The sequence below is a fragment of the Camelina sativa genome, chromosome 7 (genome assembly GCF_000633955.1).
Source record: "Camelina sativa cultivar DH55 chromosome 7, Cs, whole genome shotgun sequence".
Lineage (NCBI taxonomy): Eukaryota > Viridiplantae > Streptophyta > Magnoliopsida > Brassicales > Brassicaceae > Camelina > Camelina sativa.
In genome coordinates, this window is record NC_025691.1 from 19133750 (window position 1) to 19160665 (window position 26916).

At 35.6% G+C, this 26916-nt stretch overlaps 3 protein-coding genes and 2 non-coding genes across 5 annotated transcripts; 2 read left to right on the forward strand and 3 right to left on the reverse strand.

Annotated features, from left to right (window-relative positions):
• TRNAF-GAA lies at positions 252 to 324 on the reverse strand. Its single transcript has one exon. It is a non-coding gene; the product is annotated as a tRNA-Phe (tRNA).
• On the reverse strand, positions 2230 to 2302 carry TRNAF-GAA. Its single transcript has one exon. It is a non-coding gene; the product is annotated as a tRNA-Phe (tRNA).
• On the forward strand, positions 7845 to 9891 carry LOC104701527 (pentatricopeptide repeat-containing protein At1g68980, mitochondrial-like). Its single transcript, XM_010417222.1, is given in 1 exon segment — positions 7845 to 9891. A coding segment is annotated over 1 exon segment (1872 nt). The 5' UTR covers positions 7845 to 7878; the 3' UTR covers positions 9751 to 9891.
• Positions 11232 to 13466, forward strand: LOC104704755. The gene is made up of 3 exons (XM_010420789.1): positions 11232 to 12695; positions 12811 to 12898; positions 13069 to 13466. Exons 1-3 carry the CDS (start codon positions 11232 to 11234, stop codon positions 13464 to 13466), a joined length of 1950 nt encoding a protein of 649 aa, XP_010419091.1.
• Positions 20947 to 26887, reverse strand: LOC104701528 (DNA-directed RNA polymerase 1, mitochondrial). Its single transcript, XM_010417223.2, has 19 exons — positions 25892 to 26887; positions 25529 to 25762; positions 25285 to 25418; positions 25106 to 25172; positions 24876 to 24934; positions 24583 to 24700; positions 24321 to 24434; positions 24033 to 24164; positions 23536 to 23952; positions 23327 to 23377; positions 23136 to 23206; positions 22958 to 23042; positions 22621 to 22776; positions 22419 to 22493; positions 22209 to 22298; positions 22057 to 22104; positions 21737 to 21851; positions 21545 to 21648; positions 20947 to 21426 (listed from the first exon to the last, which is right to left on the reverse strand). The coding sequence occupies exons 1-19, from the start codon at positions 26657 to 26659 to the stop codon at positions 21316 to 21318; spliced, it is 2949 nt and encodes a 982-aa protein (XP_010415525.1). The 5' UTR covers positions 26660 to 26887; the 3' UTR covers positions 20947 to 21315.

Consider the following 26916-nt stretch of genomic DNA (forward strand, 5'->3'; position numbering starts at 1 on the left):
TTTTTTTCAAATCCTTCAACATTTTCAATTGTGCAACCATCTGCACCCAAATACTGATTTGTGAACCGTAAAACTTAACAGCAACCACACAGTCTTCTTCATTTGAAGATGAGATAGAGACATTGACAACATCTTCGTATTTTTCTTTGGTTATTGGAGGTAAAGGTATAAACCTATAAAAGCACAATTTTAAAAAATCAATATGATGTCTTGTGACATAGGAATACTATATGTGCAAAATTGGAAATAAATGCGGTGAGCGTGGATCGAACACGCGACCTTCAGATCTTCAGTCTGACGCTCTCCCAACTGAGCTATCCCCGCTTGATGTTTATTCAGTTTTTGTTAATATAATAACTCACTTCTCCTACATATGAAAGATGAAGGGAGTCTCTCTATCCATGATAATCCCCATTTTCCATCTTATCATTCCATTTTGTTATTTTGATATTGAAATTGCTACTAATCTTTTTTTATCAAAAACTTTTAACTAAAAATATTTAAAAATATTTTTTTGAATTCTCCAAATCTTTTATTTAAAAGTTTAGTTTTCTTACTAAATAGAAAATAGAGATTCACAAAAAACATTGAAGTAGTGATTGATCAAAATTTCAGAACTACTGTAAAACGTCATTTTAATATTTTGTGATTTTTTTTTATGTTAACATAAGATTTTCTTACCTTGAAAATATTATTGAGAATTTCCTTTCAAAAATTTTTAAATCTAATATATATGTTCACACTGTTTTTACTTAACACATACTATTCACAACACAAAAGATGGTAAATAATGGTTTTTGTTTCCGGTTTTAATTTGGCATATATGATCTTGCCTCTCTAACTAGATCTACTCCACCACCCGGTCGCATGTTTTGACTTTCTCCCACAATATCCCAATAGGAGAGAAGATTTTAATTTCAATTTTCATTTAATTTTGGTTTTATTGTATTCAGTATTCACCGCTAGTCTCTATCTTCATTATGTTGATGATTTGGTGTTTTGGACATCTTTAAATTCCAACATATTGTTGGATTTGTTTAAGTACTGATTGTCCTTCTTTAGAAGCCTAAGAAACTATTAGTCATTTAACTTCGTATTGAAATTGGTTAGTGTAATAGTGTGCTTGTTCCTTCAAATGCATACAGTTTTCTGGTATTCGATTTCAAAGGATGAGATATGTTAGCAAACGACCCAAGCAATTTGGTTTCTAGTTTATTGAAGTTCGCATAAACACTACAAGCTATTTGGTATTCTATTTACTTGCTCGATAGTTACGACCTCTTTTCAAATAGAAAGATGGCTCACCATTAACGTTTGACAGCAAAAAATCATTCTTAAATTATCTATTTTTTTTTTCATAAGATGTATTATCTTTCTTTGTAATTTCAAGTTTCTATACTGAAGTTTAGGTTTTATATTTCAGATTTTGAGTTATATTCACAGATAAGAAGAAAATGATCAGCTCATTGTAATTTCAAGTTTTTATACCGAAGTTTAGGTTTTCTATTTCAGATTTTGAGTTATATTCACAGATAAGAAGACAATGATCCACTCATTTTAATAACTCATATAAATAGATAGAGTTTGTGCATCCATTGTGGCGTTGTATGGATGCATTGTCTTACAGGTTAATACTTATACTATGATTGACCGTGGTACACCACGAGATAATAGTTTGTATATTTTTATATATAATTGTAAAATAATTGATATTTGTTTTTAAAATAAAATATTCAATTTTTATATGTATTTTATTGTATTTGCAAACATTTACAATAGTAGTTAATAAATATATAGGTGGTGAGTTTGAAAGAAATATAAGTAAGTTTTTTATATTAAGAATATTTGAATAAGTAATTTTATTAAATTTTAATATATACTATTGAATTAATATTTTAAATAATTTTGGTTTCAAGTTATAATTTCAGATTAATGATTAGAATTTTGATGAATAGGATATTTATTAATTACAATATTTATTGTTAATGATAAAATTAGAAATATTAGTTTATCGATGAATGACCATTATATATAGAAAAATAATGAGGATCCAAATCATTTAGTTGAGTAATATATTTCAGTTTTGACCAAATCTGTAAAGATGACACAAAAATGTATTTAAAAGTGTTAAGATTGTTTTTTGAACGACAAGGGAAGTAGCAACAACATGAACCATTTAAGATTAGTGAGCAACTGTGATAACAAAAGTAATAAAAAAAATTAAAAAAATGCGGTGAGCGTGGATCGAACACGCGACCTTCAGATCTTCAGCCTGACGCTCTCCCAACAAAGCTATCCCTGCTTGATATTTACAGACGTTTTGCTTGTGAAAAATGATGCATATTCTTTATTATGTTTTAAATTTTGGGATATTTAAATTCTATTTGTCTATGTACTTGGATTTTTTTTGAAGAAGAAGAATGAAAACAAGTGTTTGTTCAAAAAAAAAAGAATGATGGGAATCTCTGACACATAATCATCACTTTGTTTTTGTTATTTTGATATTTAAATTGTTACTAATTTTTTTATTGAAAAATATTCAATAAAAAGAATTTTTGAATTCTCCTCGTTTATTTAATAGTTTAATTTTTTATTATTAAATATGTCAGATTCATAAAACACTAAAATAGTGACTGATCAACATTTCAAAAACTAAATAAAAAATCATTTAAATATTTCAAAAACTACATATAACATAAGATTTTCTCGCCTTGATTATATTTTGTTAAAATGATTATTTAGATTTTTCTTTAAAAATATCTAATCATATATGTTCACACTATTTTTTTTGTCTTGATTATAGTTTGTTAAAATGATTCTTTAGAGTTTTCTTTTGAATTATCTAAACATATATGTTAACACTATTTTTACTTAACACATAATATTCACAATATGGTAAATAATGGTTTTTGTGTTGATTCTTAAGGCCATGAAATATTAAGCGTGGATAAAAAAAAATGAAAGAGACAGAGGCTACTGGTTAATTTGAGTTTTGGTCTCGATATTTTTTTGTACAAAGATAATAATAAAATAATCATAAGACCCACATATAATATTATAGATACACACAAAATATAAGAAATACATATATTTGTATTAATTTACAAATAAAATTACACAAAGAATAATTCATATTATTTAGAAGAAATAAATAATAATATATGAATTAAATGCGGATATTAATCTGTAATATATGAGATGGGAATATTTTTTCCTATAATATGAGATACAAAGATATGCATAAAACACAATCTTCCCCACATATGTGTGGATAGTCATCTTTTTTATATTATAACTCACTTTTTTATATAACAGAGAGATCGTAAAAATAAACACATCAATAAATTTTCTTATATCATTTAATGACTCTGGCGATGTAGGAGAGTTAGTTTCTAGTCAGAGCCGGCCAAGAGGTCGCTTGGCTTGCGGCCGTGCATAATAAATAGAAAACTTCGGCCGTTTTTAGTAAAAGTTTTCCTTAGGCTAGTGGTTAAGTTGTACTAACATTATCACTATCTCTCAGGTTCAACCCCTATGAGCTGCGATCGCTGGAGTTTTCTTTGAGGTATAGGGTGTCGCCATGCACTTTGTTTATTCGGTTCCACATAATTCAAATATTTTATCACAATGAATGAATTTTATGTCTTCTCAAGCACTGAAATGTCGTTCTATCCTCGTCCTATGTTTATTTGTTGATTTTTAAGCAGTTTTCATCTCCAACCGCATAAATCTTAACTTCCGAGATCTACCTTTGAATCTATGAAGCTAAGCGCCTTATTGATATCAGACTTGAACTCGTTTGGTTTGTCGTAAATCATTAGACAATGTTTCCTAGTATCAAGCTTAGATTCGAAATAGCCCAATTACGTTATATTTTCTTATGCATACAAAATGGTGTTCGACTGTGCGTAATCCACTCTTTGAGCTGCCAAAGTTGATATTTGTATCTTTAATTAGTATGTTTTAGAAGGTTCAAACTTTACCGTCTACAATTCAGAAATAGCAAACTTATTGTGACAAAAAAAAAAAAAAATTCAAACTGGTAAAACCTATATGCTTTTTAGTTATACTTCTCATACTGACATGACATCATAAACTTGTTTTGCGATATTGGTTGCTTCGATAAAGAATTATTGTTACTATCTTTTCTAGACTACTACTTTTGATATCTTTTCATGTATCTGTCATTGCGAAGGAATGCTCATTACAATAATTAGTAAAAGATACACTAATCAACAAATCATTTGTCAAGATACTACAACTTGTAAATTTCCTTTCAGTTCATCTTTGTTTATGTCCAAACACCATGAAGTTAGAGTCGTTCTAGTACTGTATGTAAGTGAATCTTGGAGGTATTAGTTTAATCTATATATATATATTTTTGGAGACATTTATAAAATAAATCTTGAAATTGGTACTTTTTTATAAGCATGATATTGATATTAAATAATTAATTTAATAAACAAATGAACTTTACTTATATTCGATTTTTTAATAGAAACTAAATGTTTTAAAAGGTAACAAACATAACTGTAAATATATACAAATTTTATTTCCTTATTTTATAAAGAGGTGAGTGAAGAGTTATTGTTCTTTAAAATTTTGAAAAACTGATTTGATAAAAAGTTTTATTTCCTTATTTTATAAGGAGGTGAGTGAAGAGTTATTGTTCTTTGAAAATTTGAAAAACTGATTTGATAAAAAGTGACTTTTAGCCTCACATACTATATTTTACTTTCACGGGTTTCGTACGATAAGTTTTTGCGGATTAAAAATCTTTGAACATGTTGCGTGATCCACCTAGCATGGCGGATTTGGATTATAGAACCAACACTAAAACTATTAGTTTAATTCATATACTATAGATTTGTAGTCATAATTTGGAAAATTAACTTATAAATTATTTTTTAAGAGCATGACGGGATGACGGCATTATTTTTCCAGAGGTTCTGGTCCACTCTTAAAGGTGATCTGGTGGCTTTGGTGAAGGAATTTTTCCGCACAGGACGTTTCGATCCTCGGTTAAACAAAACGAATATTTGTCTCATTCTTAAAACGGAAAGAGCCCAACGGATGACGGAATTTAGGCCGATTAGTCTTTGTAATGTGTGTTACAAGATTATTTCTAAAGTCATGTGCTTCCGGCTCAAGAGATTTCTCCCATCTCTTGTTTATGAAACCCAATCGGCTTTCGTGTCTGGTGGTTTAATTACAGATAATATCCTGGTGGCCCAGGAAATGTTTCACGGTTTAAATACCAATCCTAAATGTAAATCAGAGTTTTTGGCTTTCAAGACGGATATGAGTAAGACATATGACCGTGTCGAGTGGGATTTCTTGGAAGCAGTTATGTTTAAGTTGGGTTTTGATAGTAAATGGGTTTCCTGGATTATGTGGTGTGTCTCTTCCGTCTCGTATCAAGTCCTTCTAAATGGTCAGCCTAAAGGTTTTATTAAACCAGAGAGGGGACTCCGTCAGGGGAATGCTTTATCTCTTTATTTGTTTATTCTATGTACGGAGGTCGTAATTGCTAATATTAAGAAGGCAGAAAGAGAACATAGGATTTCGGGTATCAAGCTAGCTCGAGATTGTCCCACCATCTCGCATTTGTTGTTTGCTGATGATAGCTTCTTTTTCTGTAAGGCAGAGGCGGCTGAATGTACTACGGTAATGGATATTATAGGAGACTACAGGAAAGCGTCGGGACAAGAGGTTAATTTGGAGAAATCATCAATCATGTTTGGCAAAAAGTTCCCCCTGAATTAAGGACTCAATTGAGTTGGGATAAGATGTGTCAGGATAAATGTGAAGGTGGTTAGGGTTTTCGTGCTTTGGAACAGTTCAATGACGCTATGTTGGCAAAGCAGTTTTGGCGGTTGATTCACTATCCCACGTCTTTGATGGCTCGGGTCTTGCGAGGTAGGTATTTTCGGAATAAACATCCTCTACTGGCCAAGAAGCCTTATTCCCCGTCATTTGCTTGGCGGAGTATTTTCTCAACTAAAGGCTTGGTGGAACATGGATCACGATGGGCGATAGGTTCGGGCGGTAATGTCCCGGTGTGGCGAGATCCGTGGATCCCGGATATTCAGCTGAGACCAGCTAATGGTCGAGGGAGGCAGTTACACCCCAATTTAATGGTCAACCACTTGATTAATCCAACTACGAAGGAGTGGTATTTGCCAATCCTAGAGGAGTTCATGGATCCGGCGGATATACAAATCATTCTTTCTATTGAGACCAGTAAATCCTATAAACCGGATAAACTGATCTGGCATTTTACTAAATCAGGGAAGTATTCAGTCAAGTCTGGCTACCGGCTTGCACGTGAATTAGTTAAAGAGGTCGAATATGGACCGACGTGTACGGCTCTTAGGGCGCATGCTTGGAAACTTGAGGTTCCCCCGAAGATTCAACATTTCTTCTGGCAGGTTGCCTCCGGTTCCCTCCCTGTGTTGGAACGCCTTGCTCATTGGGGAGTCAGGTGTGATCCTTTATGTAAACGATGTGGTTTGGCGGTGGAGACTATCAATCATGCTCTCTTTGAGTGTCCCTGGTCGCGTCAAATTTGGGCTTTGTCTCCGCTGGACATAGGCATTGAAGGCTTCCCCTATGGTTCTATTTTTTCGAACCTAGATTTCCTATATTGGCAGGTGCGGTCCCAGTCGGTAGCAACGGATACATGTTTACTCCTTCCATGGATTGTCTGGTCTATCTGGAAAGATAAAAATAAAAAAGTTTTTCAGGGTATCGAGGCAGAGCCAAGTGATGTCATTAATCAGGCGGCTACTGATAAGTTTTGATGGGAGGAGGCTAAGTCCTTCACTTCGGTTCCTTTACATCCTTTACCCGTGGAGGCTCGGGACCTGGGCCCCCCGGTGTCAGGTCGATGGTTCTTGGAAGGCTTCAGATCCATTGGAAGGGTTAGGCTGGTGTCTGTGCAATAGTGAGGATTTACCGTTGTTACTGGGAGCACGCAGTCAGCGACGCGGTCCTTCCCCTCTACATTCGGAGCTTCAAGCGTTGAATTGGGCGATGACATCCATTTTGGCGACGGGTGTTGACTGCCAGAGTTTCGAGACGGATTGTGCTGAACTACTGGCAATGGTGCAGTCCCCTGGTGAATGGCCCGCTTTCTCCAACCTGTTGGATGAGTTTAGCTTACTTCGCTCATCCTTTCCATCCTTCTTGCTTTCGAGGATTCCGCGTACATTCAATGTTCGGGCTGATTGTCTTGCTCGCTCTTCGAGATGTTTAATTTCTGCATTTACTTTTGTAAACTCTTTCCTTCCGGTTTGGACAACCAACCTTAGAGTTAATTTTTAATTTAATGTTTGGTTGAAAAAAAAATTATTTAATATATATGAACTACAAAATATTACACATACTTAACACATTCTTAATATTCAAAAAAAAAAATATATACACATAAAAATATACACTAACATACTATATATGCATATACCTCTATTTAATTACAGAAAACAAAACTAAGTGTTTTAAAATTTTATATTCTATCTAATAATAAATTTAATGTAATTAGGTTAAAAACTATATAAAACGTAAGAAGAAAAAAAACATTATAAATAAAATTATAAATTAATTAGATAAAGTTAATTAATTGGGAATTTGAAAACTAAATAAATTAAAAATTATTATTTAAAATACAATAATTTATAATTTAGTTAGGTGAAAACCTAGTATATATGAAAAGTATGAAACTAAAACACTTTTAAAGTTTCTCATAAAACCGGAAACCCTCTGTTTGTCTCAGAGTATCTCTGAGCGATCAATTTTTTATTTCACGATTCCGACAAGAGTATCATAATAAGATTGAAGTCGATAACGAAGAGACGGAGACGATCCCTGGTTTCTCGAATGTTGAGAAAGACTCTAACTTTAATCTCACTAAGAAGACCCTTCTCTTCGATTCCCCCAAAACCTTCACCTAAAACCCTAACCCTACATCAGAAGACCACCTTTGAATCTACTCTACGCCATTCCCTAATCGCTCACGACACTGATCAAGCATGGAGGGTCTTCCGATCCTTGGCCGCCGCTTCTTCTCTCCCCGACAAGAGCCTCCTCAACTCTCTCATCACCCACTTGTCTTCCTTCAACCAAGCAGATCAAAACACTTCCCTCAGGCACAGACTCAAGCGTGCCTTTGTTTCTGCGACTTACGTAATCGAGAAAGATCCGATTTTGCTGGAGTTTGAGACTGTTCGTACGGTTTTGGAGTCGATGAAACTGGCGAAAGCTTCAGGGCCAGCGTTGGCTTTGGTGGAGTGTATTTTTAAAAACAGGTACTATGTTCCTTTTGATCTCTGGGGACATTTGATTATCGATATCTGTAGAGAAAATGGAAGCTTGGCTTCGTTTCTTAAGGTGTTTAAGGAAAGTTGCAAAATTGCTGTAGATGAGAAGCTTGATTTCATGAAACCGGATTTGGTAGCTAGTAATGTGGCTCTCGAAGCGTGTTGTAAGCAGTTGGAATCTTTGGCTGATGCTGAAAATGTGATTGAATCTATGGATGTTTTAGGTGTGAAGCCTGATGAATTGAGTTTTGGGTTTCTTGCTTATTTGTATGCAAGAAAGGGGCTTAGAGAGAAGATAAGTGAGCTTGAGAATTTGATGGATGGTTTTGGGTTTGCGAGTAGAAGAATCCTTTATTCTAATATGATTAGTGGATATGTTAAGAGTGGTGATTTAGATAGTGTTTCTGATGTTATACTGCATAGTCTTAGAGGAGATGGTGAAGACTCGAGTTTTAGTGAGGAGACGTACTTTGAATTGGTTAAAGGGTTTATAGAGAATAAAAGCGTTAACAAATTAGCCACACTGATCATTGAAGCTCAGAAGTTTGAATCTTTATCCATTGAGGTTGACGGATCAGTTGGGTTTGGAATTGTACATGCTTGTGTCAAGCTTGGATTTTCAGGTAAAAGTATTCTAGATCAAATGAATGCTCAGGGAGGATCTGGAGGGATTGGGGTGTATGTGCCGATCTTGAATGCCTATTGAAAAGAAGGCAGAACAGGTGAAGCTACTCAGCTGGTTACAGAGATCAGCAGCTCTGGGCTTCAGTTAGACGTTGAGACCTATAACACTATGATCGAAGCTTCCATGACGAAACAGGATTTTGTATCTGCGCTTACATTGTTTAGGGACATGAGAGAAACAAGAGTAAAAGATTTGAAAGGATGCTACTTGACAATAATGACAGGTCTCCTTGAGAATCAGAGACCTGAGTTAATGGAAGAGTTTGTGGAGGAAGTTTTGGAGGATCCTCGAGTAGAAGTGAAGTCCCATGATTGGAATTCGATTATCCATGCCTTTTGTAAATCTGGACGCCTAGAAGATGCAAAGATTACATTCAGAAGGATGGCGTTTCTTCAGTATGAGCCAAATAACCAGACTTACTTGTCGTTGATCAATGGATATGTGAGCTGCGAGAAGTACTTCGAGGTGGTGGTTTTGTGGAAAGAGTTCAAAGATAAGAAAGCAAAACTGGAGCATGCTCTTGCGGATGCGTTCTTGAATGCGTTGGTGAAAGGAGGGTTCTTTGGCACTGCGTTGCAAGTGATAGAGAAATGTCAGGAGATGAAGATATTCGTAGATAGGTGGAGGTACAAGGCAACGTTCATGGAGACTCAGAAGAATCTCAGGTTGCCAAAGTTGAGAAAGAGGAAGATGAAGAAAATTGAGTTTCTTGATGCTTTTAAGAACTGGGCTGGTCTTACCACATGAAAAAAAACCCTCAACGATCAAATTCAAAATTTGTCTTTGTGCGGGGCCAAGATAAGATTGATTTCTTATTGTTGTAACCAAATGTCTAGTTCGTAATGAACAATGGCATATTATTATGATTTCAAGTATTTCTTCCAATGCTTTCAAAATTCAAAGTGATCAAATAACTAGAAAACCATTCGCAGATTAAAAATGCATTATCACGCAAAGCATATAGTTGCCTAAACCAAGCAGCTACATTTATTTTATGTTCTAAATTTTAAAGATTGTTTCTCTACAGTTGGCTCATTTCTTTGAAAGTTCAAAGAGAGAGTTTGGATAATTCTTGTTTCACACTAATTAGTTCTAGAATAATTTCCTTTCTTTCTATGTTCAAGTTCATATGATATTCTTTAAAAGCTTTTTAGTGTAAATAATTATAAAGATGTAATTACTTTAAATATTGGAAAAAGTCGATCAAAAAGGAGGGCCTACTAAAGACCATCTAAATGATTCTCAGTCAGTAAAACCCGTTTTTGGTTTTTACAAGACTGACTCCAACAAATACTACTCCGGCTGAAACTGTATCTTTTGGTAATTTTCTGTTGTCGATAAGAAACTGCAAGTAATATGGAGTCCACGCCTTGTCTCCTGCCAAAGTTTGAAACACTCTTTTCTGTGTATATTTACAAGTAACCCGAAAGCCCACCTCTGAGTTGAGAGGTTAACATCAACATTCCTCATTTCTGATTGCAAAAGAATCTTTCCCCTTTGATCAATGTGCCTGTTGTATCGATTGGCCTGAAGAAGCAAACTTTACTATGCCCTGAATGTTAGATGTGGAGCTATCAATTGACTGTGCTGATTGTGCTGCAGCTTAGTTGAAGAAGTTGAAAGTGCAGATGCGAGATCAGAGCTCTGATGAAGCAGGACGCTGCAAAGGACAAAGGTCTGAGCTGCTGACGTGGCACGAAGTGCTGATGTGGCGAAAGCTTGTTAGACATGGTGATGGTGTATATAATATGGATAGACGAGCGAGCTGAATATACTCGGATATACATAGAAGATTGAGAGAATATTTTATTAAGAGAGGATAAAAAGGGATTTCCTTTTAGTTAAGATGCACAAAGATTTAGTTAGAAATCTTTGGTGCAAGGTTAAATAGACGTCAGGCAAGCCGCAGAAAAGGGTTAGCACTTAGGAGCATAGTTTGTGATATTTGTGGCCTTCAAGCAATCATAAAAAGTTTATAAGGTGAGTGTTGTCTATCTCTTTTAAATCTACACAGGGTGTTGTGTTAGCTAGATAAAAGAGTGTGATGAGTTTCAAGTCTTGTAAGAAACGAGAGTTTTTGTATAAGATTGAATAAAAATGTTTGTTTGGCGCGTTCCAAGTGGTTCTAAGTGTTGTGTGCTTCTCTATATCTTAACAATTGGTATCAGAGCAGACACCTAATAAAAGTTCTGGTATCTTTTCAACAGGTGAGATCTTGCGGCAAGGGTATGGAGAAATCACTAGGGTACGTTGCGTTACCAAAACCTTTGAAATTTGATCCGGAGTGTTTTGGTTATTGGAAAGTTATGGTCAAGCAGGTCATCTCAAGTATCGATATGGAAGCTTGGTTTGCTGTGGAGGATGGCTGGTCACCTCCTATGGAGAAGGATGAGGAAGGTGAATTGGTTCCTAAGCACAGGAAGAAATGTACAGCCGAAGAAAAAGCAGAATCTAAACATAATTCACAAGCATTGTCTGTTATCTTCAATGTTCTGCCAAGGGGTATCTTCAGCCAAGTACATGGATGTGTGTTTGCTAAGGAAGCGTGGGATATTCTGGTTGTCACCTTTGAAGGCACAAGCAGTATTAAGCGCACCAGACTGGACAATCTTGCATCTGACTTTGAAAACCTACACATGACTGAAAATGAATCAGTTGCTGACTACAACATTAGGTTGAGTGGAATCGCACAAGAAGCTGTCGTTTTGGGGAAGCATTACAAAGATAAGAAGCTGGTGAAAAAATTTCTCAGAAGCCTACCTGATAAATTCCAACCACACAGGTCTGCTATAGATGTGTCTCTCAACTCTGATGAACTCAAGTTTAATCAAGTAGTAGGGATGATGCAGGCTTTTGAACTGCAGCTGAAAAAGAAGGAAAAACTTAATGAGAATTCTTTTGCACTCAAGGCTGTGGAGGAACAGAAAGCTGTAGAGTCTCAGGAGGCTGTAGATGAAGAAAAAGTGGGTTTACTGGTCAAGAAGTTTTTTCGGAAGATGGAGAGAGGTCAGCGGAAGGGACCAACATCCTTCGGAAAGACTGATGCAAATAAAGATTTCAGAAAGGGTGACAAACATGATCGACAGTGTGCTGAATGTGAAGGTTACAGACATTACAGGTCTGAATGTCCGAACAACAAGCGCAAGAACTCGCTGCAATGCTATGGTTGCAAGGGTTATGGACATATCAAGACAGATTGTCCTTCGCGTGAGAATAAACATAAATTGTACATCACCTGGAGTGAAAGTGATTCAGAAGAAGAGGAAGGCAAGGGCAATATACTTAACAACTTTGTTGCACTGCTGGGTGTTATTGAAGAAAACGAAGACGATGAGATCCTGATGGTAGAAGAAGGTGGAAAAAGGGAGGCTGACTCTGACTCAGATGGAGAGGAAGCAGACTTGTCGGTGGAGGATCAAATAGAACTTCTCATCAAAACTGTATTGCAGAAAACTAAAGACAACACCGATCTACTTTCTGAAAGGGATACACTACAGATGAATATTTCGATGCTGTCAAAAGAGTTGGATGAGGAGAAGGCTAAGTCTCTAAGACTTGAGAAACAGTTGGAGGAACAGCTGAAGAATATTCGAATGTTGAATCAAGGCACTAAAAATTTGGATACCTTACTCAGTAATGGGAGATCGAACAATGTGAAGTGGGGACTGGGATATCAAGGAGCTGATGCTAAGGTATTGCATACACCAAATAGTCAGACTGGTAAGCTTCCAGGGAAGCAGATGACGGATCACAGAGGTGTGTACTCTCAGAATGGATATCAGTTTACCTTCAGAAATATATTTACAGGGAAACCACAGAGACAGTTGTATGCCTCCACCAATTTTCAACGGCCCGCTCAGAGATCTGTTCGACTTAGCAGAAGAACATGATGTTGGTATTGCGGTCATATGAATCACTACAAGGCTTAGTGCTACAGGTTCAAGAATCGAGTCTCAAATCTGGTACAACATGACATGTTCTATTCAAATAGAGGAAGAAGTAATCAAGTGTATGTCAGTAAGGATGATCTCTATTGTCATGTGGCATATACAACTGAAACAACAGAAGCTGATCAGGCTAAGTGGTACTTTGACAGCGGATGCTCCAGACATATGACCGGTGCCTCTGACAATTTGTCGCATGGAGAAGATGTTGTTGGAGGAAAAGTTACCTTCAGAGATGGAGGAAAGGGTACTATTAGGGGCAAAGGTATGACTTGTGGTGAATCCCAACCACATCTGAAGTATGTATTCCTTGTGGATGGTTTGAAGGCAAATCTGATCAGTGTCAGTCAGCTGTGTGATGAGGGTTTGGATGTCACTTTACCTAAGAAGGACTGCAGAGCAGTGGATCAACAAGGGTCTGTAAAACTTCGGGGAAGACGGTCTGGCAATAACTGCTACATGTGGAACTCAGAAAACCAATGCTTCAATGCATCTGCTAAGTTGGACACTGATCTGTAGCATCAGAAACTTGGTCATTTGAACATTCGCATTATGCTTAAACTGGCAAATCATGAGATTGTGCGTGGAATCCAAAGCTGAGGGGTGATCCACATTTCATATGTGGTACTTGCAACAAGGGAAAGCAGATCAAAGTGTCTCATGGGTCAGTGTCAGATATTCGAACAAATCATGCTTTACAGCTAGTCCACATGGATCTGATGGGACCCATCCAAGTTTAGAGTGTATCTCGACGCATATTCATTTTTGTCATGGTTGATGATTTTAACCGCTACACCTAGGTGAGATTTCTTCGTGACAAATCTGACACACTGGAGTGTTTTCGAATTCTTGCCTTGCAGATCAAAACTGAGAAGTGGGCCATTGAGACTATCCGTAGTTATCATGGAGGTGAATGCCAAAATGACAGGTTTGATGAGTTCTGTGCTCATCAGGGTATTACTCATCATTACTCAGCGCCTAAAACATATGAGCAGAATTAAGTAGTTGAGTGCAAGAACAGGACTTTGCAAGAGATGGCACGGGCTATGTTGCATGGAAATCAAGTTCCTCATCGTTTCTGGGATGAAGCTGTTAACACAATCTGCTATATCATCAATCGTGTCTACGTCCGACCAGGAATTGATAAGACTCCCTATGAGTTGTGGAAAGGGAAGTCTCCTACATTTAGCTATTTTCATGTCTTTGGATGTCTCTGCTATATTCTGAATGATAAAACTGCAATTTGTTCATTAGTCATTGTTACCTGGCTTTTTTTTATGGTCGCAAGCTCTTGCTTGATGGCCACGAGCCTAAGACGAGGGTATTGACATTCTTGTTGGTTACTGGATTGGCCAAAGAATCATCTCTTTCAGACATCCTTTTTGGTGATGGGAAGAGTCTTCAATCATTGAATAGGTTAAAGTAGCTTTGCTGAGACTTATATCCCCACAGGCAGTACCAAAATGTGGGTGTCAGGTCCCACATACGAGAATATTAGTGGTCGAAATCGAGTGGGATCTCAAAAACAAGTATTTGGAAAAAAAATGTATTTACTTAAGATTTTTGCCTTGAAATCGCATACCCTTCTCAAGGTTACAATGCTCTTATTTATACTAAAATATGTCATAAATATACACATTAAATGTAATAATTATCCATGAATGCATCTGTTTTGATCTTGTCCTTAATGCTTGTAATGGTTGAATCTTCATGATTGAACGAATATCTTCCTGAGCCGAGGTCCCTTGATCCAGGATTCTTTTCCTTAGTTCTGAGCAACCTTCGTCTTCCCGAGCTGAAATGCTCCAAGCTGATCCTAAATGCTTCAAACTGTCCTTCCTCCCGAACTGCTTATGACACACGTCCAATGACTGGCTTGTTGGTCAACAATTCAGGCCTTTAACCGAGGATCCGAACCTGCTAGAGGGTTCCAGGTCCAACACTCGGCATTGAGTTCACCTACCCCTCGCGCAGCTGATTGAACTAATAATTTAAAACTCCAACGTTATTGAACTAATGATTTAAAATTTTATCTTAAAAATCTAGTCTTATTGAAAACAGTGTGGATTTAACTTTTAATGATTTTGAAGATTTGAAAATATTTTTTTAGTTAAAAATACATATATCTTAATCTCATAATTTTAGGTGAGATTTGAAAGAGTGCTGACGGGTTATGTACGTTGTGTAAGAGTGGGGATGAGACAATTCTACATATTCTCCGAGACTATCCAGCCATGATGGGGCTGTGGCATATACTTGTGGCTCCAAACAAGGCACACTTCTTCTTCTCGTGGGCAGAGAGAATGGTAAAGTGGACACCGCCTAGAGGGGGTGGGTTGCGGCAAAACACATACATCGCCTAGGAGAAGTGGTTGACGCAGTTGGAGTTGGAAGTAGACTTCGAACTCGTGCGGGGTTTCTTAAGACTATGGTGGGTCACTGCGTAGTATTGGTTAGTTGGATCTAGCCTTTATGTGGAGAATTTTTTAAGAAGTTGTTTGATGCCGGTTGTCTCGTACGAAATAGTGGAATTCTGGTGAGATCGTTTATTATGTGTCATGTGTGAAGATTGAAAATTCGGATCGGGTTGTTTCAGTTTGTTTTTATACACAAATTAAAAAAACATATAATATACCTCTTTTACATATAAAACAACATTAAATAAAATGAATTCAACATATAGCGAAATACAATATAAAATATGATTGGTCAAAACAAATTAAATCTTTTTTTTTACATAGAAAATTGCAAAACATCATTTAAAGTAAAAAAAAATTTTTTAAGTCAAACGTCAATTAAAAGTGAAACGGAGAGAGTATAATTATAATATTTCAAATTAATTTTAAAAAAAAAATTTAGGTTTTGGTTTTTTAATTATATTTATACTACAAGAAATATGAGTTTTGGTAGCATATCGTTGTAGCACGAATTTACTAACTGCTACTAAAAGTACTAAAATCGGATATCAAATCTTTGGTAGCATTAAATCAGCGCTAACAAATATTTTCATTAAGCGGGAACATAAAAATCACTATTATAGCTGAAAATTTGTTTTGGAAGCAAAAAATTTGGGCTTTTCTTTTGCAATTAGCCCCAAAAAAAAATTAACTTTGTTAGTGATAAAAAAAAAAGACTTATGTTTTTAACCGAAAGGGGATCTAGAGTTTTCCTAAAAATACTTATAGAGCTTGACTTCTGATTTTTATAGAGCTTGACGTTTATATTTTTGTATTGAATTGGAAAACTTGACTTCTGATTTTTCTATCTTGAAAAACTCAATAAAATAGAGCTTTTGTTTAATTTAATTTCTTATCATTCTCCAAAATCAGTAGAAAAAACATAATCAATTCACAATGTAGAATTAAAATTTACAAAATAAAAATGAAATATCATGATATTTGATTTTATTTTTTGTTAACCATCATGATATTTGATTTAGAGTTAATAGTCAAGTCAATATATGTGGAACACGACAAGAGCTGCATCTCATCCATATCAAAACCACCCACGAATGAATCTACTTATCTCTCTTTCTTTGCCTTACTAATACATGAGTTCATTTTGTTTTTCCGGTTTGGTAGACCAAAAAATAATACTGAGGAGAGAGATGGTAATGATAAGTATTATATGGTTACGTGTTTAATAGGCAGAGGCATGATGAAAGGATGAAAAGAGGAGGTGATATCAAAAGTGTTTTTCTCCACATGTCATGTTGTCTAAAGTCTATATTTTCTATTAAAAAAATTAAAATAGTTTTTTTACTTTATGATTTCTCCACATTTCATGTTGTCTAAAATCTATATTTTCTCTTTTTGCTTTAAAAATAATTATAAATTAATTTATAATATAACTTTAACTTTTTTTTAATATATGTGAAAGTGGCAAAACATCGAACTATTAGGGACATAGTGAGTAAATTAGTTTTTAAAAAAGAACAAGGCAACAAATTTGATAAAAATGCAAAAAGAAAAGTCTTGGCTTTTGTTGACAAAAAAAAAAGTCTGGCTTTTTATTGGCTGGTTCATAGAAGTGAGGATCACAGTTTTTCTAATATCCACCGTTCATAACTTTAGATCCAACGGACACAAATAATTTAGGTTTTTTATTTATCTCTTTCCTTTCCTTGTCATCTCATCTTCCTCTCTTATTCTCTTTCCTTGTCCTAGCGTTTATGGAAACGCTACCAAAGCCATATGGTAGTTTGGTAGCGTTTTCAGTGTGCTACTAATACCTATATTTCTTGTAGTGTTATGGTATAATTTTGAAGAGGTAAGACTTAGTATTTAGAGTTTATGATTTCATTTTGAAAGTTTAATTTTAAAACATGATGTTATTTTTGAAACCTTACATTGGCAACGTCAATAGGAATTTAAATCCAATTTTCTAGTTTACGTATAGGTAAACAACAGAGATTTTTTCTCCCATTTGGTTTTTAAGATACCATATTTGAGTTTCTTGATTTGGATTTGGATTTTACATGGTTTTAGTGATTATTTACCGGGACTAAGTAAACTGATTGAAAATGCATTATGTGTACAAATGATTGTAAACATGGGTTTGGATAATGCATTGTCATCTAGATTCACACATAATGCATTTTCATACAAAAATATTATGGTTTCTGAATATGAACACTCTTGGCCAAAGAGAGAACAAAATCCATTAAAACTAATTACAGAGGGGAGCATTCTATGGTTTCTGTTTTAAAGATACTGAAAAAACCAGAGCAAAGAGTAGGGTTACAAAGAAACAGAAAAAGCCTAAGCCAAAGCGCCAAGACCACAACTACTTTGACAGACGTATTTCAGAATTGTTAAAGCCTAAAGGTGCCTATTTTAGAATTGCTAAGGTATTAGTGAAAAAACAAAATTCAAATCCTTTGTGTCACATGATAATAAATTTTCCAGTAATGGTCTACGTGTGAGTAAAACTCACACAGCTAAGTTAAACCCGAAAATTAAAAAAGATAGTTGAGGTTATCCTTCAAGTTTGACCTAGTCCACTGTGAGTTTTTTTTTTACTCCGGTGTATGTTTCTGGCAATGTTTATACGGTGTACTAGATTATGACATGTATATACGCGGGTTTATAATATAAATTTGAACCTGTATAGGCGAAAGGAAATTATTCTATAAATTAATAAGGTCCGGACCATAAAATTTTATTAATTTATAGAGGTTTTAATTTATCGATTATCGATAAATTAATATTTTATTAATTTATGAAAATATTTTTTTTATTTTCATAATTTTGAAAATTTTCTATTACAACATAAAGTACTTTTGTTATCATTTATATTTATTAAAAAAATTTCTTAATTCATAATATTGGTTATCGTAATAGGATGAATTTTAATTGTTTACTAAATTATCTAGGTAAAAGTGATAAATGTTAGAAGTTTAGAGTTAAAGAAAAAATTGCTACTACTATCCTTTATGGTAATGATGAAGTCGAAGAAGATATTGCGGTACCTTTAGAACCAGTTACTAAATAAGCAATTTTCGCGTCTAGACTCTCCATAATTTTTGGATGCAATTGAAAAGACAATAATGAAAAAGTTTAGAGATGAGTTCCACCAAGAATGCAAATTCAAGATTAGACAAACAATAATAGATTCATATTTCACTAGATTTTCATAGATATATATGTGTATATATATATATATATTTAGTTTATTTGATTATTAATTTATGATATTGATGGGACCATATTTTTACATAGGATTTCCAAAAAAAATATTATTTTATTATTTTATCGGAATGTGTCATTTTTTACACCGGCCCAACTTGGGACCGTAAAAATTTATTAATTTATAGCGAGTATTAATTTAAAGAATATTAATTTATAGAGGTTCTATTGTAGGTAATATATAAAAACAATTTAATTATTTGTATTTTTATTGATGACACTTTTTGTGAAAGAGGAGAGTAATCAATTATTTTCAGTTAATTATTTCATATATATATATTCAAATTTTTCTTATTTCTGAGTGTGAATATGTAAATATTATGTTTAAATCAAATCAAACAACCATATATTTAAGCATACAAAGTTAGGATTAAAATCTCAAAATATGGTTTAAAGATTCACGTATAATAAATATATATAGTAAAAATTAGTAATGATAAGCCTAAATATATTTTGAAAAAATAATTTTATATTTAATATCACATATACTTATGTTAATATGAAATATTTATAAAATTTAGCTACTCTTTTATAGTTTTGTTAAAATGAGTATCAACCTCGTGGAATTGGTTTTATAATTTTAATATCATATATGGCATTTCAGACCTGTACAATGTCAAAAATGCCAATTTATACCTACAAACCCTCGGTGCCACCAATACTCAAATAAAATTCAAATTTCATTTCCAATTATAAAAAAAGTGCTGATTTCAAAGTCAAAATCAACAAATATTTGTCAAGAGCAAGAGCTGACTCAGATGACACCTATTAGATGAAGTGGCATTGTATATTAAAACAACATCGTTTTGATGCTGTAATTTCGTTTTTTAGAAAAAAAGTAACACCCTAGATTCGAACCTGGGTTTATCAAAGTTTGAATAAACGCTTTAACCATATGATACAGCAGCCTTATTCGAATTATTGGGGAACTTTATTGTTTATAATCATATCCGCCCGTGAGAATCTCTCTCCTCTTCTTCTCTTTCTGCTCCGCCGTGGTTCCTTCTCCATCTAGATCCGCCTCTGTTGATCCAATCGCTAATTGATTACATTCATCGTGGTTTCCCAAGATTTGATTTTTTAACTTTTTGATTCTTTAAAAATTTTGACTTTTGGAGATTCTATGTTCCTCTCAGATCATAATCATCATCACTAGGGTTTTTGTTTTCCAGTAAAAATTAAGCAATGAGGAAGCCAAAATTATCGATGCCATTAACGATGCTAAGGAAGAGGAGAAAAGGAAGAGGAGGGAGATTCTCGGAGGTGGATATGGATATAAATATTAAAGTTCCCATATATACCGAATAAGGCTGCTGGATCATTTGGTTAAAGCTTTGTTGAAAACTTGGATGGACCCGGGTTCGAGTCTATGGTCTTATCTTACCTTCTTTTTTTAAAAAACGAAATTAGAACATCAAAACGACGGCGTTTTAATATACGATGCCACTTCATCTAATATGTGTCATCTCAGTCAGCTCTTGACTAATATTTGATGATTTTGACTTTGAAATTGGCACTTTTTTTATAATTGGGTATGAAATTTGAATTTTATTTGAGTATAGATAGACATTAGCACCAAAAATTTGTACATATATAAATTAGCACTTTTGACATTGTACAGATCGGAAATGGCCCTTTTCCCTCCTTGAGAATCAGAGGCCTGAGTTGATGGTAAATTTTGTAGAGGAAGTTTTGGAAGATCCTCGAGTAGAAGCGAAGTCCCATGATTGGAATTCGATTATCCATGCCTTTTGTAAATCTGGACGCCTAGAAGATGCAAAGATTACATTCAGAAGGATGGCTTTTCTTCAGTATGAGCCAAACAACAAGACATAATTGTCGTTGATCAATGGATATGTGAGCTGCGAGAAGTACTTGGAGGTGGTGGTTTTGTGGAAAGAGTTCAAAGACAAGAAAGCAAAACTGGAGCATGCTCTTGCGGATGCGTTCTTGAATGCATTGGTGAAAGGAGGGTTCTTTGGCACGGCGTTGCAAGTGATAGAGAAATGTCAAGAGATTAAGATATTCGTAGATAGGTGGAGGTACAAGGCAACGTTCATGGAGACTCAGGTTGCCAAAGTTGAGAAAGAGGAAGATGAAGAAAATGGAGTTTCTTGATGCTTTTAGTTTAAGAACTGGGCTGGTCTTACCACATGAAGAAAACTTCTTAACGATCAAATCAAAAACTTGTCTTTGTGCGGGGCCAAGATCAGATTGATTTCTTATTTGTAACCAAATGTCTAATGCAAATTCCTTCGTAACTTTTTATTTTTTAAGCAGAGGTCTCAATAAGAGCGTCAGGGATGTAATATGTCCAAACTCATATAATATTATTGATAAGCATTTTAGTGTAAATAATTATAAAAATGTTATTACTTTAAATATTGGAAAAAGTCTATTTTACTAAATTACACGTCGATCAAAAAGGAGTGCCTACGCCTTGCCTCCTGCCAAAGTTTGAAACACTCTTTTTCTGTGTATATTTACAAGTAACCCGAAAGCCCACCTCTGAGTTGAGAGGTAACCATCAACATTCCTCATTGCTGACTGGAAAAGAATCTTCCCCTTTTGATTAATGTGCCTGTTGTATTGGCTTGAAGAAGCAAACTTACTCTGCCCTGAATGTTAGATGTGTAGTATTGGAGCTTCCAATATGTAAGTGAACCTGACTGTGCTGCAGCTCAGTTGAAGAAGTATGGCGACTGAAGCACTTTCCTCAGATCAAAGTCGCCTCGTTCTGGTAATGGCGGAAAACTTAGGTCTGGGAAGGACTTCTGGAAACTCTCCAACAACTATCAATTCACAGATAAACCATCCATCATGAGTTTAGTTATAAGAAAACAAAGACAGAAATTTGTAATGATGGTAATTGTATATCCCCTGAAAGATGTAATAAGTAGATTCTTTTACGTTTTCTAAGATTGGCTTTTCGTAGAGCTCGACAAACTTCTCTCTGAGTATTGTGTTCATTATATCAACATCACTGGCATGCGTCCAGAACGAATCATGCACCCCTACAAATTAGAAATTGGTATGAAGAGTAAGAATCTAGAATGAAAAAATCAACATTAGTTAGATGCATACGGGAAGGCTAAAGCTGACCTGCGAAACTCAAGCCCGCCCTGTTGCAAGCAACTGCTGTCATCATCATGTGAGACCCATCAAGAGAATGTATAAGATTTGGTGCGAAAGCTGTCATCTGCCTCCGCGACTGGACCTGAACCAAGAGTACAGTATGTAGTGCAGAAAGATGAGACTACTCTGCTTAAAACTCATGAAATCTTTAAATTTATCCAAAGGCTACATCATGATAAGATATAGGCTGAACCCTACTCTTTCTACGAATAAGAACGTCGAGTCATAACTCCCACTGATGGAAAATATGGAGAAAAGTTATGGTGAATGAAATTTGGTGGGGTTACCTTATCAGTCTCACGTTTTAGAGTCAAGACCTGAAGGGTAGTCTTAACCTGCCAAATTTGATGCCTCAATTTCAGTAATATTTAAGAGAGTCACTATCCAGTTTTTCAACTGATCATTTGTGCTCCATGTATCAAAGAAGTTAGAGCATTACCAAGTGTCTACCAGGCATCCGATACGGTTGTACAACTGGAAGGCCAAGAGGAGTCGTCCAACAAACTGCTTTGTTTTCTGAAGCTATTATCTGTCCAACACAGAAAACAGCTCTCATTGTCGTAACCAATTATAAGAGAAAAATTCCTTCGTAACTTATGATTTCTTTAGCAATGGCCTCAATAAGAGCGTCACAGGTATAAGAACTGACCTTTGCACATTCACCAAACCAAGTCTTGATAGCTCTTGCAGCTTCAAACATCTCTTCCAGTGCTTTCAAAGTGATCTAAAAAATGAATAGAGGAGTGAACCTTGGATCCCAAAATCCAAAAAATCATTCGCAGATTAAAAATGCATAACCATAGAAAGCATATCGTTGCCCAAACCAAGCAAGTAAATTAACATTTTCTTACTTTTGCTGCATAACAAGCTGCATGAAAAGTCAGCGAATCATCGTCCCCAAAGGTATTACGTTCTTTTAACCTCTTCTTTATTTGGTCGCGTGCGCCAGAATAAGTAACACCATACACTGATGTCATGACCGTCTGTTTGACCAGCTTTCTGTCAACCTACAGAATTTCAATAGTATAGTCTGTTGTCAGATAGGAATATAGGATGATCACAAACAAGTATTAAAGTGACATATAGTAGCAGTACATCTGATCCATATGGTGGTGGGATAAAAATTTGTTGTCAATTAACATGTTTGGCAGGAGGTAGCCTATTTAACAAGCAAGAGATATGAATAACCTGGTCGAGCATGAGTTTGGCATATTTGGCATTTGGAAATGTTTCAGGATCTTTCTCTGCGTCTTGCTGCATGATCTTGAGAACCCTGATTTAAAATTTAAACCAAGTTAACAATCCTGTCTGATTAGAGTGTTCATATAGCCAGAGAGATAAGGGAATACAAAGATAAATAAAGTACCTAGCAGCAATTTCTGCATAAACATCTGCCGGCTTTTCACCTGTTACAAGGTTGACAGCATCTGCTCCCAACTATAAACAAAACCAATTGAAAGAAAGAAATCAGAAAACCTTAAGGAGAAGTATATTTGCCTATGTTCGATAGAATGAATAAAAAAAAAATTTATCGTTACTGAAAAACTAATGGCATACCTTATCCCTCCCAAGAGCAGCATAATGTTGTAAGCCATTACATGAACCATCCTTGCAATAAAAATTAATAAAGGAAAAAAAAGATTATCTACTTAAAGAGCATAGATGATGATAATGCAAAGCAACAAAGGCGTCTATATAATTTTCATTTCACTAGAATGTCATAAAAGTTGTTCATGTACAAAGTATGGATAAAATCTAGCAAGTACCTGGTGGATGGGGATATGAGATATAGCAGCTTCAGGAAAGGGGCTTCTCAAGGCTTCTGAAAGATTGATGCAAGCAGCCAAACACTGAAAGGGATCCTCTGCGTTAAGCCACCATCTTTTTCCTTCAAGAGGTCTATCAGAAGAATCAAATATATCATCTAAGTGACTCTCAGTAAATGCAACCCGATCCTTATAAGCCAACTTATCAACTCCACCAGCATATAAGTTTGCTATATGTATCTTCAGCCAACGCAATCCCGATTTCCCAAGAGGCTTTCCCTCACAAAACTCAAGGATGCCTCGACAGAGATCAGACCCAAGATGGTTAAGATATGGATGCATGGGATATGCTCGGCCACGAAAATCAACGTTGTGAGGGTAGTAAAAACCTTCCTCGTCCTTCATTTTACGTGCCACCTGCTCAATCAAATGAAAGTACAATGATGTTTTTATACATTAGAGCAGCAAGAGGAGCTCAAAAAGAAGCCTTCTCTTACCTCGAGTTTGAGCTCTACATCGCACCTTTGTGAATGTCTCTCACTATTTTCCTTATTTGCTTTTTTCAATTCCCATTTCCAATGTTTTACATTCTCCTGGTCTTCACTTGTTGGCTCTTCTGGAACGGGTACCTTTTGGAGTTTATAAAGAGGTGAGAAAAATCCAAATTTCTAGAAGAGAAGTATGAGCTAAAATTACTTCCTTCTCTGAAGAATATGGAAGTATATAGGTGAATAAGAGCTAGAAGTATAGATTCATAAAGGAAAGGACAGAGAGAGAGATCTTACATCTTCACGGTCAACCAGACCACCAAGTCGACCTCCATTAGCCCAGATTCTGTCAACCAAACTTAACACCTTTTTGTTTATTCTCCATTTGGTGTTTCCTAGAGTATCTAAAGCCTGATTAAACAAAAGGAATCACATGAACCCATTTATTCATATAACAAAATATTCATAATTTTGCAACTCCCAGTTCTGCTTTTAAGAATCCAATAAATGGTTAAGCTCAAGCAACATTAACTTCCAATAAAGATGAAGGATATCAGACCTCAAATACTGGCTCCAGTTGCTCCTTTGGAGTTTGTTTCATTACAGTACGTTGTTGTTTAGCTCCATGTGTTCTCATGACGTATGAAGGCAAGAAAAAGTGTGCCCCTTGATCGTACCTGTAAAATACTGTCAAATTACATAGCAATTCTAGAAACATACTTGAGCAAACTGTAGATATCCCCTGTATGACGGGTACATAAGAACAATGCCCAGAGAAGGAGAAATTTATCAAAGGGATCTAGCAAGAGTAAAATAGAAAACAATCTAAGTACTAATTATTGGTGAACATACCCTGTCCAGTTCCGAGGAGGTATTAGCATTGGCAAGTAGGGAATGACCATATGTCTAGCCTGTTTAAAACAAAGGAAAATGGTGAGAGAAGAATAGAAAGATTGTCTCAAACTCAATTTAAAATGCCTTGATATATAGTGTGGTAAAAGATTGTTCCAACCCTAACATCACAAAGGTACAACTGTTATCAGATAAAAGATCCGCAAAACATAGTCCACGATTCTGCTTACTGATTTGTCAAGGCCCTTTTTGACCAGAGGATCACATTCGATGCAACCATATCTCCTGCTAGTCTTTCTGAGGAAGAATACAATAGAATGTAAATAAACAGCATCGACAAGGAGAGGGAGAGACGGAGACAGAGACAGATACATGTGAATGAGCATAAAAAGAATCACAAGCCTCTTACGTATTTTCTAATGTGACAGTTCTGAAAGTTTGCTTAAAAGCAGGTCGGATGTCAGGTGGACCATCATCAAACTGTTCAGCTGGAGGTTGTATATAAGCATTTTGCATCAACAGCTCAATCAAACGTGAGCCAACCTAGAAGCACAAGAGCCGATTTTAAATCACAGAGAAGAGAAAAAAGGAGAAGGAATATAAGAATTAGTACAAAGCGCTGTGCATTAACAAGTGTGGAAGTATAAACAAACCTTCACTTGTGCCTCTTGACCCCATTGCTTGAATGAGGCATGCTTCTTCACTAACGCTTTTACTTCCCTCAATTTCTTTTTTTTCATCAGTACAGAAACCTGTTTCTTCACCCTTTCCGTTTCTTTGGTCACAGTTTCTTCTGAAACATGCACAGCTTCTGATTCATCATTGATCGTCTTGTCAGTTGCATTCTTTTTCTTCGTAGTTTTCTCCAAAAAACTGTTGATCCTGGCCTGCTCCATCAATCCAATGAGTCATTTTTATGATTCCACTTAGATTCACTCTCAAGTCAATTTCTCAAGTCAGTCTCAACCTATATCATGAAATAGCATCAAAAGCATCGAGAGAAATTGAAACTTTACCTCCTGCTCAACGGCGTCCCCAATCTGAGTAGCAGCATTGACTAGCTTAACAATGCCAACACCTTCCGTATTAGTCATCAACAATCCCATCATCTTATGCATAGTGATAACAGCCATCATATCAGCCGGAAGCTGCTCCATAAAAGGCGCATAAGGAATCTTCCCTTTCTTGATCTTGAAAGCATCAAGATCAGCTTGAATAGCATTACGAAAAGGCTCAAACCAGCCGAGAAACAAAGACTTGACATAAGGCAGATTCGGTGCAAGCTTCTGCTCACACATATCAGCTAAAATCTCACGACACTCTCTCGCAGCTCTTTGCCACTCTTCAGTCTCCATTTTCACTTGTCTTTGTTTCAGCATATAGTACTTCTGTGCTCCCATCCCCGCGATGACTCTCTTTGGCTGCGTCGCTGCAAGCCTAGCCTTTTTACGGATCCTCTCAGTCTCTTTCTCCATCTCCGTTATCAATTCATTAACTTCATCAGACCCAGAAGAAGAAGACTCATCATCAGGATCAGTAGAATCAATAGCTTGAGCAGCTGTTGCATACCCTTCAAAAGCATAATAGCATTGACCATGACGAAACGAACCCAATCTACCCAATTCGTTAATTGGGTTTATCGATAAACCATTTCTAACGCCAATGAGATTAACAGAAGAAATGATCCCACGAACTTTATTCACCGGAAAATGAGTACCGGAGCTAGAATCAGATAAAAACTTAACCTTTCTTAATGAAGCTCTTCCCAAAAGGTTCCTCCACATTTTTCCAATCGTCTTTGTGATCGCCACGAAATGGCTTCAGGTAGATTAGTTCCTCCACGAGCACAGTCTCGGGCTATGTAGCTATTGGATTTGTAGAGATGTCAATACAAACATAGAAATGAAAGAATGAAGATTCGATGAACAGAACTTTCAAAAAAAACTTGGACTTGGGTGAAGAGAAGGAGAAGATCTGGAGAAAAGAGAAAGGCACCGTGAAGTGTGCATACAGCCGCCGAAATAAACCCTTCATAAAACCT

Excerpts from the sequence above, each read along its gene's own strand:
- LOC104704755 (XM_010420789.1), top strand. The coding sequence starts at position 11,232 with ATGGAGAAATCACTAGGGTACGTTGCGTTACCAAAACCTTTGAAATTT. Across the intron at positions 12,696-12,810 it reads ATCAAGGAGCTGATGCTAAG|GGAAACCACAGAGACAGTTG; the intron begins GTATTGCATACA and ends ATATATTTACAG. Across the intron at positions 12,899-13,068 it reads AGCAGAAGAACATGATGTTG|AAGCTGATCAGGCTAAGTGG; the intron begins GTATTGCGGTCA and ends CTGAAACAACAG.
- LOC104701528 (XM_010417223.2), bottom strand. The coding sequence starts at position 26,659 with ATGTGGAGGAACCTTTTGGGAAGAGCTTCATTAAGAAAGGTTAAGTTT. Across the intron at positions 25,419-25,528 it reads GTCAAGAGGCACAAGTGAAG|GTTGGCTCACGTTTGATTGA; the intron begins GTTTGTTTATAC and ends TTGTGCTTCTAG. Across the intron at positions 21,427-21,544 it reads AAAAGCCAATCTTAGAAAAC|TTGTTGGAGAGTTTCCAGAA; the intron begins GTAAAAGAATCT and ends GTGAATTGATAG.